General features: G+C 42.0%; 2 protein-coding genes across 15 annotated transcripts in view; both read right to left on the bottom strand.

Annotated features, from left to right (window-relative positions):
• Positions 1-1,707: 1,707 nt before the first annotated feature.
• bdl (borderless) lies at positions 1,708-8,086 on the bottom strand. Of its 2 annotated transcripts, none has more exons than XM_015168989.3 (6): positions 7,550-8,086; positions 3,528-4,035; positions 3,061-3,470; positions 2,724-2,952; positions 2,466-2,675; positions 1,708-2,412 (listed from the first exon to the last, which is right to left on the bottom strand). In XM_015168989.3, exons 1-6 carry the CDS (start codon positions 7,823-7,825, stop codon positions 1,847-1,849), a joined length of 2,199 nt encoding a protein of 732 aa, XP_015024475.1. In that variant the 5' UTR covers positions 7,826-8,086; the 3' UTR covers positions 1,708-1,846. The 2 variants fall into 2 exon arrangements, with proteins under 2 accessions (XP_015024475.1, XP_002059134.2); XM_002059098.4 differs by having other exon boundaries at positions 2,466-2,672.
• A 2,052-nt stretch (positions 8,087-10,138) lies between these two features.
• The window catches only part of tutl (immunoglobulin superfamily member turtle), a 36,423-nt gene continuing 31,384 nt past the window's right edge, over positions 10,139-15,177 (bottom strand). For 6 of the 13 annotated variants that reach the window (XM_002059097.4, XM_070209266.1, XM_032438777.2 and 3 more), the window contains 2 exons: positions 13,468-13,582; positions 10,139-13,040 (listed from right to left, as the gene is read on the bottom strand). In XM_002059097.4, the coding sequence (XP_002059133.3) occupies positions 11,195-13,040; positions 13,468-13,582 (1,961 nt within the window). In that variant the 3' untranslated portion in view covers positions 10,139-11,194. Of the gene's footprint in view, positions 13,041-13,209; positions 13,281-13,467; positions 13,600-15,177 lie in introns of those variants that run through there. The other 7 variants (XM_032438780.2, XM_032438782.2, XM_032438783.2 and 4 more) reach the window with 4 other exon arrangements.

Raw genomic sequence — 15,177 nt, 5'->3', positions numbered from 1 at the left:
TGGATAAGTGTACTTCAAATACACGACGACATTACAATTAACTGTTATGTTCTATAGCAGTTTGAACTTTGAACTATGTACTAGCTTTCTGGTTGATTCGGATTGCAAACAAAGCAAACGTCGAACAATATGATTTTAAACCAAAACAAAAACAAAAACAATTGCGATTTGCGGCCAAGTATCGCATGAGCAATACGAATAAATACACTCACACTCACACGATCACATGCACATACACATATACATTTCATTCAAACTCTCAACCCTAACGGCCAAAGTGCGGAATCAACTAAGTTCAACTTATACAATGTGTACAGACATGTATGTGCGTGTTTTTACATGTATATATGTATATACATATGCATTACGTCCCAAAATGGCATCCAGGCGGAGAGCACACGATGCTTTTAACATTGACCTAATTTTATCGGCACTTTTATGTATGTACACACATAACAGATGTAAAAACTAGGCGCAGTTTGGATCGGGCTGTTATCAGCTGCGTATTGTTTTAGCTGTTGCGTACCATTTGCCCCTGCAACGGAGAAGGCTCCATTCTCGAATGGGAAGTCTTAGTCATGATCGTGATTGGAACCGAATATGAAATTGGATATAGTAATATTAACCCCCCCCCCCCCCTTTCAGGGGTGCCCTTTTCGCACTTGACGGACTACGCGACCGAGGAATATACATAAATGCATCAAAGCAATGCGAGTGCACAACATTTGGCGGTCTGGGTTAAATCAATTGAACCTGTCGCGGGGTGTTGCCTTGGATGAAGCCAAATAGTTTTGAGTGCATTGCATTTGGTCGATGCAGCAATTAAGCCGAGTTGGCTGCATTGCCGCTTTCCGGTGCAGTCAGGTGTTTTCTTGCGCCGTTATGTCGTGATCTGAAAACGACTATCTTTATGGCGGCAATTAATACAAAAATTGTTTATGGATAACACATTCATTGTTTTAACAGCCCTTTCTTCTGCTTCTTTTTTTTTTGTAACACAGATGCTTTCGCACGTTTTCAAAACTATTAAATTTTGTAAATGAGTTGTAAAAGTAACCGAAGTTCGTCGTCAAGCTGCACTTCTTCTCATTGAGTAATAAATATATCCATTTATAACTCAATATATCTACTTATTACTCAATGAATTTGAGCTTTATCTTAAATATATTTTCTATTATATATTATATTTATATTGTATATATATCATATATTATATATATTTATATATAATATAAGATATAATATTATATATTAGAAGAAATAAAAATTACTCACTGTGGGAACTCGAATGGGAATCCATTAATTACAGCATATGCCTACAAAGTAATGAACGGAAGTTATATTTATGCCCAAATAAAAATAATAAACACATTAAAACTGTCATTTAAATTAAACGGTGAAAACTTTCAGTAAAAGCTTCTTAGCTTTCGCACTGTCTGTTTATCTCTTTCCTACTTACTGAAATTCCTACAAATCGTTTGCTCTTAAGCGTAATGTGTGTGAAAGAGAAAACACGGCTGTTGCTGGAGCTCAGCATTACGAAAAGTGCTGCCCGTTAGGCGGGCAATTTTAAAGCAATTTAAAATATCTAGTGACTCTAATATTTGATTTTCATTATTTGACCTTTGCATTAGAAAATTAGTAAAATGTTTTTTGTACAATTAGAAGCTAGAAATAAATTATAAATCAGCAATAAACGGTACTGAGTATTGGATCTTCGGCAAAAATGTAAATCTAAAATGATTTATTATTATTATTTTCATCCGGGCACAAACACAACACACACTCGCGAACTCTGCTGCGACCTTTCGCTGACCTCCTCGAATCGCCACGTGATCTGCATTCTTCAGGAGGCAGCGCGAATCTTGTTGCTATCCCGCTCCTGGTCGCTATCACAGTCACCGCTCTCGACCGTCTCCTCGTCCCCGCTGGCGCCCTCGTTGCCCCGGCTGAACAAATGCCGGAGGCAGCTACGTTTCACGTATAAAAAAGCGCATAGGGCGCATAGAAGAAATATAATGCCCACGGAGCTGCCTATGATAAGGGCCCGCGCCTTGCGCTGGGAAGGCACCTCGAGCAACAGCTCGGGACTGGCCACTTGCCGGGCGTCTGCGCCGACGGCCACCACCTGAATCTTGAAGGTCACGTCCTCTTTGAGGTGGCGCAGCTGATAGAAGTTGTCAAAGGTTTCGGCGGTGCCGATGAGAAAGTGCTCCGGCTCCTTCCACCAGCGCACCGTGTACAGGCGCAGCGTCTCCAGGCCCTGCGTCGGATGCTCCCAGTGCAGCAGCCAGCCCTGCGGCGTGTCGATTATGCTCAGATTCCAGGGAGCACCCAAGCCGCCGATAGACGGCACACTCTGCTGGTGCTGTAGGTGCTCTGCATCAAAGTCCTCCCCGCGCAACGGCGATGCTGGAGAGGATCAGGATTAGTTGGATTCCAATCCGAACTCATCTTGCGCTCACCTTGCGTTTGGAAACGGAACTGTTTGCTGAACATGCCGTCGCCATACCTATCCTGGCTGAGCACCATGAACTCGTACTCCCGGCCAGGCAGCAGGTGCTGCACGGTGGCTTCCATCACGGTCTTGTCCAGCACGCGCAGCGTCCTCCACTCCGGCGCATCGCTCAGACGATACCACACAGTGTACTCCAGATTGGGTCGCAGGTAGCCTGCTGGCAGGGGATTAGCTATGGGATTTCCTACCAAATCTTCCGACTCACCTGGCTGCCAGCTGATGGTGATGCATGTTTCCGTGCTGTTCGCCGTCAGATTGTACGGTGGGCGTGGCGCTATATTTTCGATCATCAACTCCGCCTCGGCTGTGATTGTTGCGGCTTCATTCGTCGCGGAGCACTCGTACATGCCACGGTCCGTTTCCAACAGGTTCACGATGGTCAAGTTGCCACCACTGAAGCTGTGCCGCTCCACGGGCAGGGGCAGGCCATCTTTCTGTGTGCAAATCAGTTGAATCAGAGCCAGACACGACAAGCCCATGTATATTTTAAAATCCAATCAAGCATAACTGGGAAGAAGAGGGGCGGGGCAATTGGAACTCACCCGACTCCAGACAATGGTTGGGCGATTGTTTCCGTCTCGGTCGATGGCTTCGCATGGCAGCTCGGCCGTCTCGCCCAGTTTCTGTATATAAATTGCCTTTGGGGTGACGCTGAAAATGGGCGGACGGAGGACAATTACACTAATGATGGGCGAGGGTCCGTCGGTGCCGAGGTCGTTGTAGGGCGTGCAGGTGTAGCTGCCGGCATAGTTCTCGTTCACCTTGGAGAAGAACAGGCTACCGTTCATCTTGTAGAAGACGCCAGGCACATTGTACGAATCGAACAGCAGGCCGTCCTTCTCCCAGCGCAGGTTCTTCAGCGGCGGATTGGCACGGAAATGGCAGTCGAGCACGGCGGGCTGGCCAAAGGGCAGGTAAACCTCGGGCGGTGCATAAATCACCTTGGCCTTATCTGTCCAAGGGAGTTTCGGTTTTATTATTTGGAAAGAATATTACTTCCCGTACTCACATTGAATATTGAGAAAGGCCTTGGCCGTTTGCAGTTCGCCCTCGTTGCTGCGCACCTTACACTCGTATTCGCCCAGGTCGCTCATCATGGTCGGATCGATGCTGAGGCTGCCGTCGGGGCCGGTGAAGGAGCGCCGCACCAGATCTTGCACCTCCTGCAGCAGCACTCCGTCCTTGTACCAGGCCGCCTGCGAGCTGTCTGGATACTTCATGACGCAGTGAAAGAACGCCGTCTGGCCCTCCATGATGGTCTGGTTAACGGGCGGGATTTTGATCAGGGAACCGCCCTGCACCGTCAGATGGTATCGGGTGCCGTTGTTCCTTACACTGGGTGCTCGGTTCGGGAAGATGATCTGGCAGTGATACCAGCCCTGGTCGGATTCACGTATTGAAGTCAGATTGACGGACGCCTTGCCTAGGTCGTGCGGATGGCTAACCAGGTGCAGTCGCCCTATAAACAGCTCATTTGTCGATGTCTCGTTCTCGTACCAGGTGAAGATCTTTTTGTTCTATTATGGGAGAGACAGAAACAGGAGTGCTGGCCATTGTACTAGGTAGATGATTGTAATTTAAATTGATATCTCTAATCACGTAGTAAATCCTACGAGCCACAAGTCCATATGCTTCACATATTCACAATGTAACAGCTACAGATCCATAATTCTTGGTTTATTTACATATTATATAAATTTATATCGGGGCCAGCTATAGGTCATGACGCCCCCTCTGACTGTGGAGCCAGTCATGCCCAGAGAAGAGCTAAACCAAATCTGAGAAGATGTTGGCTTGTAATGATCCCTGATATTTAATAGTTAAATGGTCATTCAAGAAAACTCCTATTACTTGGGCACAATACAAGGTGAACAAATGGCAAATTATTTAAATAAATTCATTATAAATTCATAAAAACCCTCATCATATACTGTTGGATCTTAGATGCACAACAAAATGAAACCAATTAGTAAAATATTTTTAAATATTGGAACTTAAAGTACTTAATTTGAAAAAGCTTAATGCCCATTTAGGTAAACTTCTATTACTTGGACTCAACTAAAGTATTAACTTATTTAAATAGCTTCAGTTGTAAAGCATTGTATAAAACTATGCATAAAATATTGTTGTAACTTAAGAGTACAAGAAATTTAAATTTATTTATGTAAATTAATTTTAAGCCCTTAACACCATTTATAAAATACAGTTGGCACTGGAAGGTACTTAATTGGTTTTGATAAATTTATATCCAAAAAATGCAACTTCAATAAATAATTTGTAGTTTTAATTAAAGTTGAATGGATTTGTCAACATTTGTTCAATATATATATTGTGACAATGCTAACGAAATTAATTGGGTTTGAGCGCAAAGCAATATTTGTTTACACAACCGTTGCGCAAACACACACCAAAGAGCAAAGCAAAAAATTACAATTTTTTAAATGCTGAAAAGCTGGCAATGTTTCGATTTTTCTGTATTGACAGGCAGTTAACCAGTTAGTTGATAGGCCCACAATTAGACCACATGCTGGGGCTTTGGTTGCCTCTCGATTATTGATAGCCGACGACCGCAGAAAGTGTCAGCTCGTTGCAATTTGATAGTTTTAATTGTGTGTGGGTTGATCTATTGACATTACTTGTCGAGCATACCTATAATTGAAATCGGCTAAAATAGTCGTCGCGGAATCCGACCATGTCAGCCCCCGGATTCGGACTGTGAGAAATATTTTCACTGGGCGACGCGTTGCATCATTTTTGTCTACTTAAAGCTGACGGCGACGGCGACAGCCAGGGCCAGGGATCCAAGTACACCCAACTGTGTGTCAACTGGCGTCGCTGGTGCCTCGGCGTACGATTTATCAACATTATCTAACAAATTACAAACGTAACTTGATTTATCCGGTAATTTTTTTACAGCACGCCTACGTGTGCATAAAAATTCGCAATGGCCATGAAGAGCACTTTTTGATTGCGCACATAACACGAGCATTTGCATAAATATATTTTGTTTCGCTCAAATTTTTACGGGAAACACGGGGCCAAAAACTGCAACCTATCAGATCTGATGTATAGATTTTAGACAGCCAGAAGTGCATTAATTATGCTACATTTAATAGTGAGAAAACTAATGGATATCTATTTAATTAGTATATCTACCCGACCTAGATGGGCTTACAGGTTGCCAAAAAAGAAACTGTCACAAAGCATATGCGTATCATCAGATCCTAGATCCTGAAGTCCACCAAGTATATAAATGTATGCACATATGTTACATTGAGATCATTTCTGTGTATCTATTTAATTTAATATGTCCGTCTCAGTATCTATTTAGCTGCAACGCATATTTATCCCATCCCATCTTAGACATCCCAAAGTCCAACAATTATATGTATAACAAGTCAGAGGTTCTAGTCGGGAGCTTCCGACTAGGGGATACCCTGAACCCTCTTCTTCCAACATCAAATGCATATTAATATTCTATTTTAGAAGCTATATGTCAAGTTTCGGGACTCTAGCTCTTATTATTTACATAATTTGCTCAATAAACAGATCTTGATATCGATTTTACTCAATTGCTTGGAAACGGAGTAAGTTATCGATTATCGGAAACAAACTCGATCTGCGCAGGCAGATCATACTTTATGGGGTCGGCGATGCTTTCTTCTGCCTGTTACATACATTTAGATTTTGCACAAATACAATATACCCTTATACCCATTTTTAATGGGTTCAGGGTATAAAAATATGTTACATTAAGATAATTTCTTTAATATATCCATCCAAGCGCATTGCTTGCCCTGAATTCCTAGTTAAACTAATATTTGGTAAGCTCGAGCGCAATTAAAGTGAATCTATCAAAATGACATCATGACCCGTTGACCGAGTGGGATTTTATGCATTAATACAATACAATAAAAGAGAAAAAACAAAGCCAGATTCAGCTGTGTGTGTGTGAAAACTGCCAGCAAATTAAGCAAGCATCCAAATAGTTAAAAACATTTACGCGACGGCAGACAGACAAACAGACGGACAAACAGACTGACAGATGATGGCAGACGCTCGACCTCAGCCCAGCCAAATGCCCAAGCGGTCATGAATGTGTTTTTTGGGGGATAGTACAGGGAAAAGGGAGGGAAGGAAGGTGCATGTGCGATGAATAGTAATTTACTTGATTTAAATACAAACGTGCGCCGTTTGGGCAGCAGGCGTTGGACAGCAGGCGTTGCGTTCCTGCAAATAATTCGCAATTGAATTCAATTGCATTACTCAGAGTTGTCAACAAATGCCGAGCATTCAGTTCGATTGAATGCAATTGAAATTTATTTCCGATGACATTTTTGTTGCCCCTCTTTTGATGTCACACTTCACATTCACACTTTTGAGGAATGGCGATGGAAAGCGATTTAACACAGAAATCAAATTTAAAACAGATGCTCTCCCCGAACAGGAGGCTGGAATGTGGTCATACATGGTTACCCTCTCGCGATCCCAGTGCATCAAGTCCATTGCCGAGGGCCATTTAATGAATGTGAGAGCCCATCTGTTGTGTTGCACTTTTTTTTTGCGTGGCGATGGAGCTTCCTTGTGCCCCTCTTCTCTCGCCGCCTAGCTGCTGCAATTAAGGCTAACCAAGCAAATTACATCCCACGCAGGTCGACCACCCACAAGTACTTTGTGTGTATGATAAATTTATAATTTCGAAAATTTCATTTTGAAGTGCGTGTGGACTGGCGTGTGTCAGAAAAAATGAGATGGTATGGTAAAATATTTATGTGGGCAATTGATGCAGGCCAACGCGTCGTATGCGCAATATTCATCTGTGCTCAATACTTGACTTACTTGTTTGCTCCAGTGGTCTAAGTAGAGTATGGGGGAATCGTATGGGATTAATAATCAATAATTTCGACAATTTTAAAGTTCGTGTGTCAGAAAAAATGAGATGCTAAGGGGTAAAATGTATTTATATAGGCAATTTACACTGACCCACGCGTCGTATGCGCAATATTCATGCGCATCCAATACTTTACTTACATCTTTGCTCCAGTGGACCACGTAGGGTATTGGGGAATCGTATGGGAAATCTATATAGCAATTGAAAACGACATGCGAGCCAACTTTGGCCTCCAGATTTGATTGCTTGCGATGATCGCGCGCGCATGCCACACAGGATGTGTTTATTAAGAGCGCCAGCAGCAGCACCTGCAGCTGCAGCTTTCCTCCGCCCATGACATTGGCAGCATGCTGCTCCTCATTCACCTGGTTCGGCGGGATCAATCCATTACGTTGCTTGGCCATTTTGCTGGACATTAACTATGCACTTCCACTTATTGCTCGCACTGAGGACACGCAGCTCCAACTAATATTGGACGCATGGCTCGACGATGAGGGCTCTCCAAAATCAGGTCAATTTAGACTCGTTGCTTTTCTTTGCTCAAATAAAGTGTATAATATGCTATGCTCGTAATGCGATTCGCGCGCGCCGTATAATTTGCGCAATAAGTCGGAATCGGACCAGGGGTTCTGCGGTCCCGTGAACTGCACACAACGACGGGAGAAGCTCGACTGAAACTGAAAAAATAAACAACATGCGATCAGAAGGCAGAACATTCTGCCAATGTACACGAGTGTATATATGTATATAAGTACATAAATGTTGGCGAGCCATGGCATAGGCAGGGGCAGAGCGCACTCCACTTTCACATGTCAGACGAGATGCTTTGACATTTGACATAACGCCCACGTACGCCTCTTCTAATTAAAATTAGCTCACAATTCACTTTCATCGACATTTATGCACTTAATTAATTGGGTGTGCACTCCAAAGAGCGCAATAACTATTGCACGTTTCTGGCCTTCGCTGGCTTAAATGGGGCTGAGTTGGAATTTCTTTCAGTGTACGGCAAGCTGTGGCTAATTGATGGAGCGTAACTCAGGTCCAAGCTTCCGGGTTGGCCGTGTTGCCGGGCTTCATGAAACGAAAATTCGGCATTGCTTTATTTGGTCAATTTCAAATTACTTTTTTTTTTTAAATTGTTTTTTTAAGTTTATTTGTTTAAAAATTTTGTTCATTTTGCTAATTTGTTTTTATAATCGTGTCTTGTGTTTAATTACAATATATTTCGTTCTAAACTGATTTTTCTCTTGTACGTGTTTATATGCTGAAATACTGGGGAAACTTGTATTGGAATGAATTATTTGGAAATCGAGAATAATGAAAGCGGAAGCGAATAATGGTACGAGTGTGAAGGTCCTCAGGAAGGTGCAAATGGGAGGAAGGCAGGTGAAAGGAAGTAAGGAAAATGTTCTCATTGATAGTTTTTTGTCTGTATTTTTGTTTTGTTTTGTTCGAGTCGAAAAGTTGAAGTTGACTGTCGCACCTTGTCCAAAAATCAAAGTGGCAGACTAAAGCGTTTGATTTACTTATCGAGTAAATTATTTGTTAATTAATTTGTTTACTTAATGTACATGCCATTTAATTCAATAGGTTGTATTAATTTGTATTCATATAAATATTTATATATATATAATTATTTATATATATATATATGCTTTTAAAGTCCTTCACTTAACGTGTATATGTGTTGCACTACCTTTACTCTCAATGCTTTTCCTCTATGCTCAATTAAAATGTAATACATTAATTCGCATACTTTAATTGTTAATTTTCTTTTTGTTTGCTTTACTGCATTTTCGTTTATGCTCAATTAATTGCGTTCTAGTTAACATTATGTGTGTTATATTGTGTGTGTGGGGGTTGTGTAAGTGTGTGTGTATTATATATTTATTTATTTTTGTCAGAGTCAGTTTTGTCTTTGCCTACTCAATACAAAAATCAACTTATCTTAATATTCTTGGTTAGCATTTACAATAATCGAACCTCATCAGTAACATTATTAAGTATTTATTTCAATTCTTGTTTGATCAAATAAGAAACCATTTCGACAAGAGCCTTCTCTAAAAAAAATATTCTGAGAATAATACAGAACTACTGAAAACTATTCCAATTGAAATTGCATTACGAAGGCAAAAAAAAAAAAAAGAAATATATTGAGATCATTTCCGTTAATTTCGTAGTTAAATTTTCATTTGTTCTTTTTTTAAAAATTTTTGTTTGCTGCTCAACGATTTGGTTAAATTGTATTTATTATGTAGTACATATATTATTTAATATTTTTTTCTTTTGGTGTAATTTACATACGTTATACACACGGTAATCATCATCATCATCTTCATGCATTTCGCGCTCTGGCAGTGTTTTGGCGTCAAGTTGTGTCAAACCATTCCGTACAATTTTTTTTTTTGTTCAGACAAGTTTATCATTAACAAGTAATTACGTAATAAGAACTGAAACTCATCAAACATCTCATAAGTTGAACTGAATTGGGGTTTCAGACTACCCATCGATAGATTGAATGCTTAAGTGTATTTAATATGCCTGATTAACTAATCGGCAAGGGAACTCTAGTAATACGTACTTGGCATCCAATCGTGTGGGGTACAACTGATACGGGACCTGCTCATCGGGAAAACTCAAAAATCACCCTCTTAGCCGGCCAAAATGTTGCGCTCCATATTTTCCTTTTAGTTTCAATTAGTATTAGAAGTTATAATAAATGTTGAGTTGCGCTTACATACCGTTAAACCGACTGACTCAACTGTCATGTGTCTTTGTTTTTGTTTTTGTTGTTGTTGCTGTTGCGTTTGTGTTGGGCTAAGTATTTTCCTATACTCGAACCGGAAAAAGTATTTAGGTTTTCAATAAATATATCTTTCGAGTTAATTATTAATTGTGTAGCTCAACAGTAAACTTATATGCAGCAGTTATATTAAATGTAATTATTGTTAATTTTTAATGTTGTTATCAATCTTATTTTTGTTCTTTTCATTAAATAATTTAATTATAAAACAATTCTTGCTATATGTAGATTTTCAGAGTTTTTATCGCTTTTATTTTAACATTTCAATCGTTTAGTCTAACAACTAAAGACGTAATCACTATCATACTTTGCTTCGATTTACGTAGTTTTTAATTTAACATAATATATCGTTTACGTTTGTGGATTGTTTGTTAATTGTTAATTGATGTTTAACAAATCAATCTGTGTGGCCTATTCTTTAAATATCTAATACATCATATTATAAATAATATTCATTTTGCATATTGTGTTCAAATATCAATTACAATTACATAATATATTGAGTTTTAAGTAATAATATGTTCTCATAATTGCTATAGTTGTTGTTGCTGTTTTGTTTTGTTTTTTTTTTTTTTTTAATATTATTAAATATTTTGCTGCGTGCCTTCTTCTAATGTGCACCACGGAATGCATTTAATATTTACAAAAAATCTTCCCTTGCTTGGTGTCCTATATTTCGTTTCGTTTTATTTCATTCAACTTGATTTTGTTTTGCCGCTTGTTCTATCATAAAAAACTACTAATTGTTCATGGCTTTAAATAATTGTAGTTCATAATATGACTGTGTCTAACATGGATTGGGCAGTTGCACTATCTGAGCTGGGCTTGCGCTGCTTTGGATATCGTCTTAAAATATGGTTTATGCGGTTTACTTCGATTGTATTTTCCTACTGTACTCACAGGTATTCATTCCAGTCAGGTGCGTCTACATATGGTTGTGCATTGGATACATGTTTACTTTGCGGTCGCATCTGAGACATTAGCAGACGCTCTCGATTTCGGGTCCGCTCGTCCGCTGCATGGACTGGCGTTTGCGATAGGCATAGAACTCCTCCCGCATGGCCTGGAGGCGAGCTTCGACATTGTCATAGCGCGGCAGGCTGCGGATCTTGCGCGGCACTGATCCACCAAATGAGGTCGAGCCGGCCGCGGCCGAGGCGTGCAACAAGCTGCCGCTCAACGGCCCCAGAGTGTGATGTGGATGCTGATGATAGGATGCCTGATGATGATGATGGTGTGAATAGTGGTTCGTGTCTATGTGAAGATTGAGATCGTCGCGCAGTAGGCCGACGCCCGTAGGCGTTGAGGCGCTCGGCGTGGGCGTAGCAGGGTCGAATTCATAGTGGCCATCAACACTGCCGACATCCACCTGGCAGGTCCTGGGCAGGTTGCTGTCCGTGGCCGCGTTAAGTCTTGAGATCATTTCCAGCCAATGCGCCATGGTGTAAGGCGGCGTCAGACCAGCCGAAAGCGGACTGGGCTGCAAATAGGAATAGTGATATGGCTGCTGTTGCAGTTGACCCGGCACCAGGGTCTGGGCCTGCGCCTGCTGGCTGCCCGACGCGGCAATATTCAGGCCAAAGTATGCCGAATGTTTGGGCGGCGACGGCGGCGGACGGTAGGGCGGCAATAGCCGCCACTCGCTGGTGCTGCCCGGATGGTTGGACGTGTTCTTGGAGCCAAAGCCGCTCGAGCTGGAACGCGACTCCGGCGACGCCTCCAGGCCCACGCCAGCCCCATGGGCCGTCCCTCGCAGCGACAGGTTCAAGTCGGGCAGCGGCGACAGCAGTTCGTGCTGCTGACGGCTAAAAAGCCGGGAATAGTGCCGGGGATACCAGCGAGTGCGGGGTCTGTAACTCTGATATGGCAACTGCGTTTGGTAGTAGTTGCGCCAAGAAGGCGGCGAAGGCAACTGCAGCGGCACAAAGTGATCCTCCAGCGGATGCTGCGACTGATGCGGATAAGGCTGTTGGCGACGCGTCTCTTCCTGAATCGTCCGCAGGGACGGCAGCTCCTGCGAATGATACCGATAGCGGCTCAGATTGCCGGCCCCACTCAAGTGTGATGTAGGCAAGGATCGCTCCGCGGAGTTGGGACAAACAGTGCTGAGATCGCTGAAGTGTGTGTGTTGACCTGGATAGGCGCCATACGACAATTGCTGTTGCTGCTGGTGGCCGGGTGTGCTCGCTGGTGAGCTGGAAAAGATGCGCGAGGCACGCGAGGGTGTGTAGAGCTGTGGCGACAACAGCTGCTGGCTCTGGCTGAGATTGCCGCTGATCGTGTTGATGTGCAGTGGTCCACTGTTGGCCGTGTTCTGCTGCAGATTCCTATATATGTTGGAGCTGTAGGGACGCAGAACGTTTTGGTATCTCGCGCCGGACACGGCCTCTTCGGATAGCTGCTGTTTGACAGAGCCGCCAATTTTAAGCAGGCCGCCCAATCCCTGCAGGAAACCACGTGCAGAATCCGCTGCCGACTGCAGGCTAACTTGGCTGGAAGATGCCACCAGAGGACGGCGCCACGAGGCACGTGCTGTGATGAAGTTGCGACGCGAAAGGAAGCCTCCGTCATCGCTGGAGGACTTTTGGGATACATTGCTGTTGCGACGCTCGAATAGAGCTCCGTCCACGACGTCGATGCTGTTCTCCAGGCTCATGTCGTAGCCGAGCTTGCCACCGTCCTGGGCGGAGCGACGTCTTCCCTGCTCATGAATGTTGGGCGAACTGTAGATGGAATGGCAGTTGGTGCAGCGATCGGGTGGCCAAATCCAGTGCAATATGGCGATGAGTATTGCAGTTAGACTTGATATTCGGGTTTGTTTGTACCTAATAATTGTAGAACGTGTTAAGAGTCCACATCTCATCACATCACATTAATTTAATTAACATAAAATAAATAACAAAAAGAGTCTAAGTTACCAACTCAACAGAATAAAACAGAATCAAATTGAACTGATGAAAAAAGTTGGGTTTAGTATAGAAAATCATTGCTTACGATTTTGATTATGACAGGATGGACCTGGAACTATAAAAACGCTTTCATAATCACGATAATGTTCAGTATTGCTATTTTTAACGAGCAATAGTAGTAGGAGAAATAGTAGAATTTAATAGTAGTAGAAGTAGTAGTATGGGCCAATCAGTGTGTTTTTTTTGGTTGGGCGCATGAGACAATTGGAAAATTTAGATCGATTTAATTGTCGGGTCTTCTTTGGCACGGAGACATAGAATGAATATCAAAGGGGCTACTCACTTTTTTAAAGGCACTTGACCAGAGGAAATTGAGCCCGTACTGCGATTGTGCAAATGATGATTATTGGCTGCAATGTTCCGGGCGTCGGTTATCCTGCAAGCTACCATGTTGAACTCTGTAAACGTATAATTTCTACAATTAATTTGGCGTGCAGCGTGAGCCGTCCTATCCGTTAAATAAAATACATATACAGCAGCTACCAAGCACACACTATGTACGAGCATGTCTATGTATATGTGAATATATTCACACATATACATGCACAACCACACTACCATTTACACATTGCTGTCCACATATGAATGCATATATATATGTATATGGGAAATATGAGTAGTACTCTTCCACAAACTGGCATAACGCGCGCGCCCCAGTTGAAAGTCAGTCGATTATTCTAGCACACAAAATAAGCAGTTATTATGCAGGTGCATATGCACCTATATACAGGTAAACGGACGTTATGCCAATTTGCATGCCAGACAGCAGCATCAGTTACAACAACAACAACAACAGCAACTCCAGTTGTCGTTGTCGCCGTTTTAACATAGTTAAAAATTTAGCAGTTTAATAGATGATTACTTAGAGTACAGGCAATACACCCACACACCCACACACCGTAAGGCTATAATATGCTACGCTATGCTATACAATTGTTAGATTTATAATTTAGTTTAGTAATTTGGGGTATAGTCAAATCCAATTAGCTAGATGGACAAACTAATTTGGCTGGGATCAGTGCTGGAAGGTAGGGGTAGTAGTCGACCTCATTCAGAGAGCAGTACACTAAGGCATGGGCTGTTCCTAATTCTGGACTTGGACACAGACATATATGCGTCCATACGAGTATACATACATATGTATGAAACGCATAGCATGTGCTTTTCGCCGTATTTTATTTAGAGATCGGGCTTCTAGATGTTGGCAAAAAAAAGTCAATGACACATGAAATGGCTTTTGAATGGTCAGTTGATAATTGAAGAAGTTAACGAAAACAAAAGTCTATGGCAAATCGAAAAACAAAACCTAAGCTGAATTATGGTTCGTAAACAAAAAACAAGGAACAGATGACCAAAGTAAGACTGAAAAACATGATTCAAAGTAGTTCAGATAAACGAGTGTAATGTGTTAAGTTTTTGCTGTGAGTTTTTTGGTTCGATTTTATAGTTGAGTAAGTACATAATTATGAAGACCGTGAAATGACTGCAGACTGGCCGCCTTTGTGGGTGCTCGAGATACTTAAGAAAGTGTGGTTGGGTAAATATAATAGTATATACGTAAACGCTTGAATATGAATGCACAATATTCACTGAGAACGATAGATACGCAGAGTATATGAAATGCGGTGTTATACTAGTGTTTGAAGGCAAGTAAATCTTGTTAATTGTTAAATGTTACTTGGTATTGGGCGGTTGTTGTCTGAAAATAACCTTAAGTTTTTGTTGTTGTTACAGTTCCAGTTGCACACGACATCGATTTATTATGATTTTGGAAAAACTTACCCAGTTGCTTTTCGACGTTGCAGGGGGCTTAGTTGGGTAGCGTATTGGTTCTCAGTGGAAGAGTGCATTCCCCGGCAATTTGAATGGACAAACGAGATAATGATAATTTTCTCAAAATCTAACGATTTGTGCATACAAATGCAGGTCATGCTGATAACAGGGCATACGCACTTTTTATCTATTGATAACGCGATCATTTTATGCTTGGAAC

Source organism: Drosophila virilis, chromosome 4 (assembly GCF_030788295.1).
Source record: "Drosophila virilis strain 15010-1051.87 chromosome 4, Dvir_AGI_RSII-ME, whole genome shotgun sequence".
Taxonomy (NCBI): domain Eukaryota; kingdom Metazoa; phylum Arthropoda; class Insecta; order Diptera; family Drosophilidae; genus Drosophila; species Drosophila virilis.
This window is presented reverse-complemented; position numbering and strand designations above follow the sequence as displayed.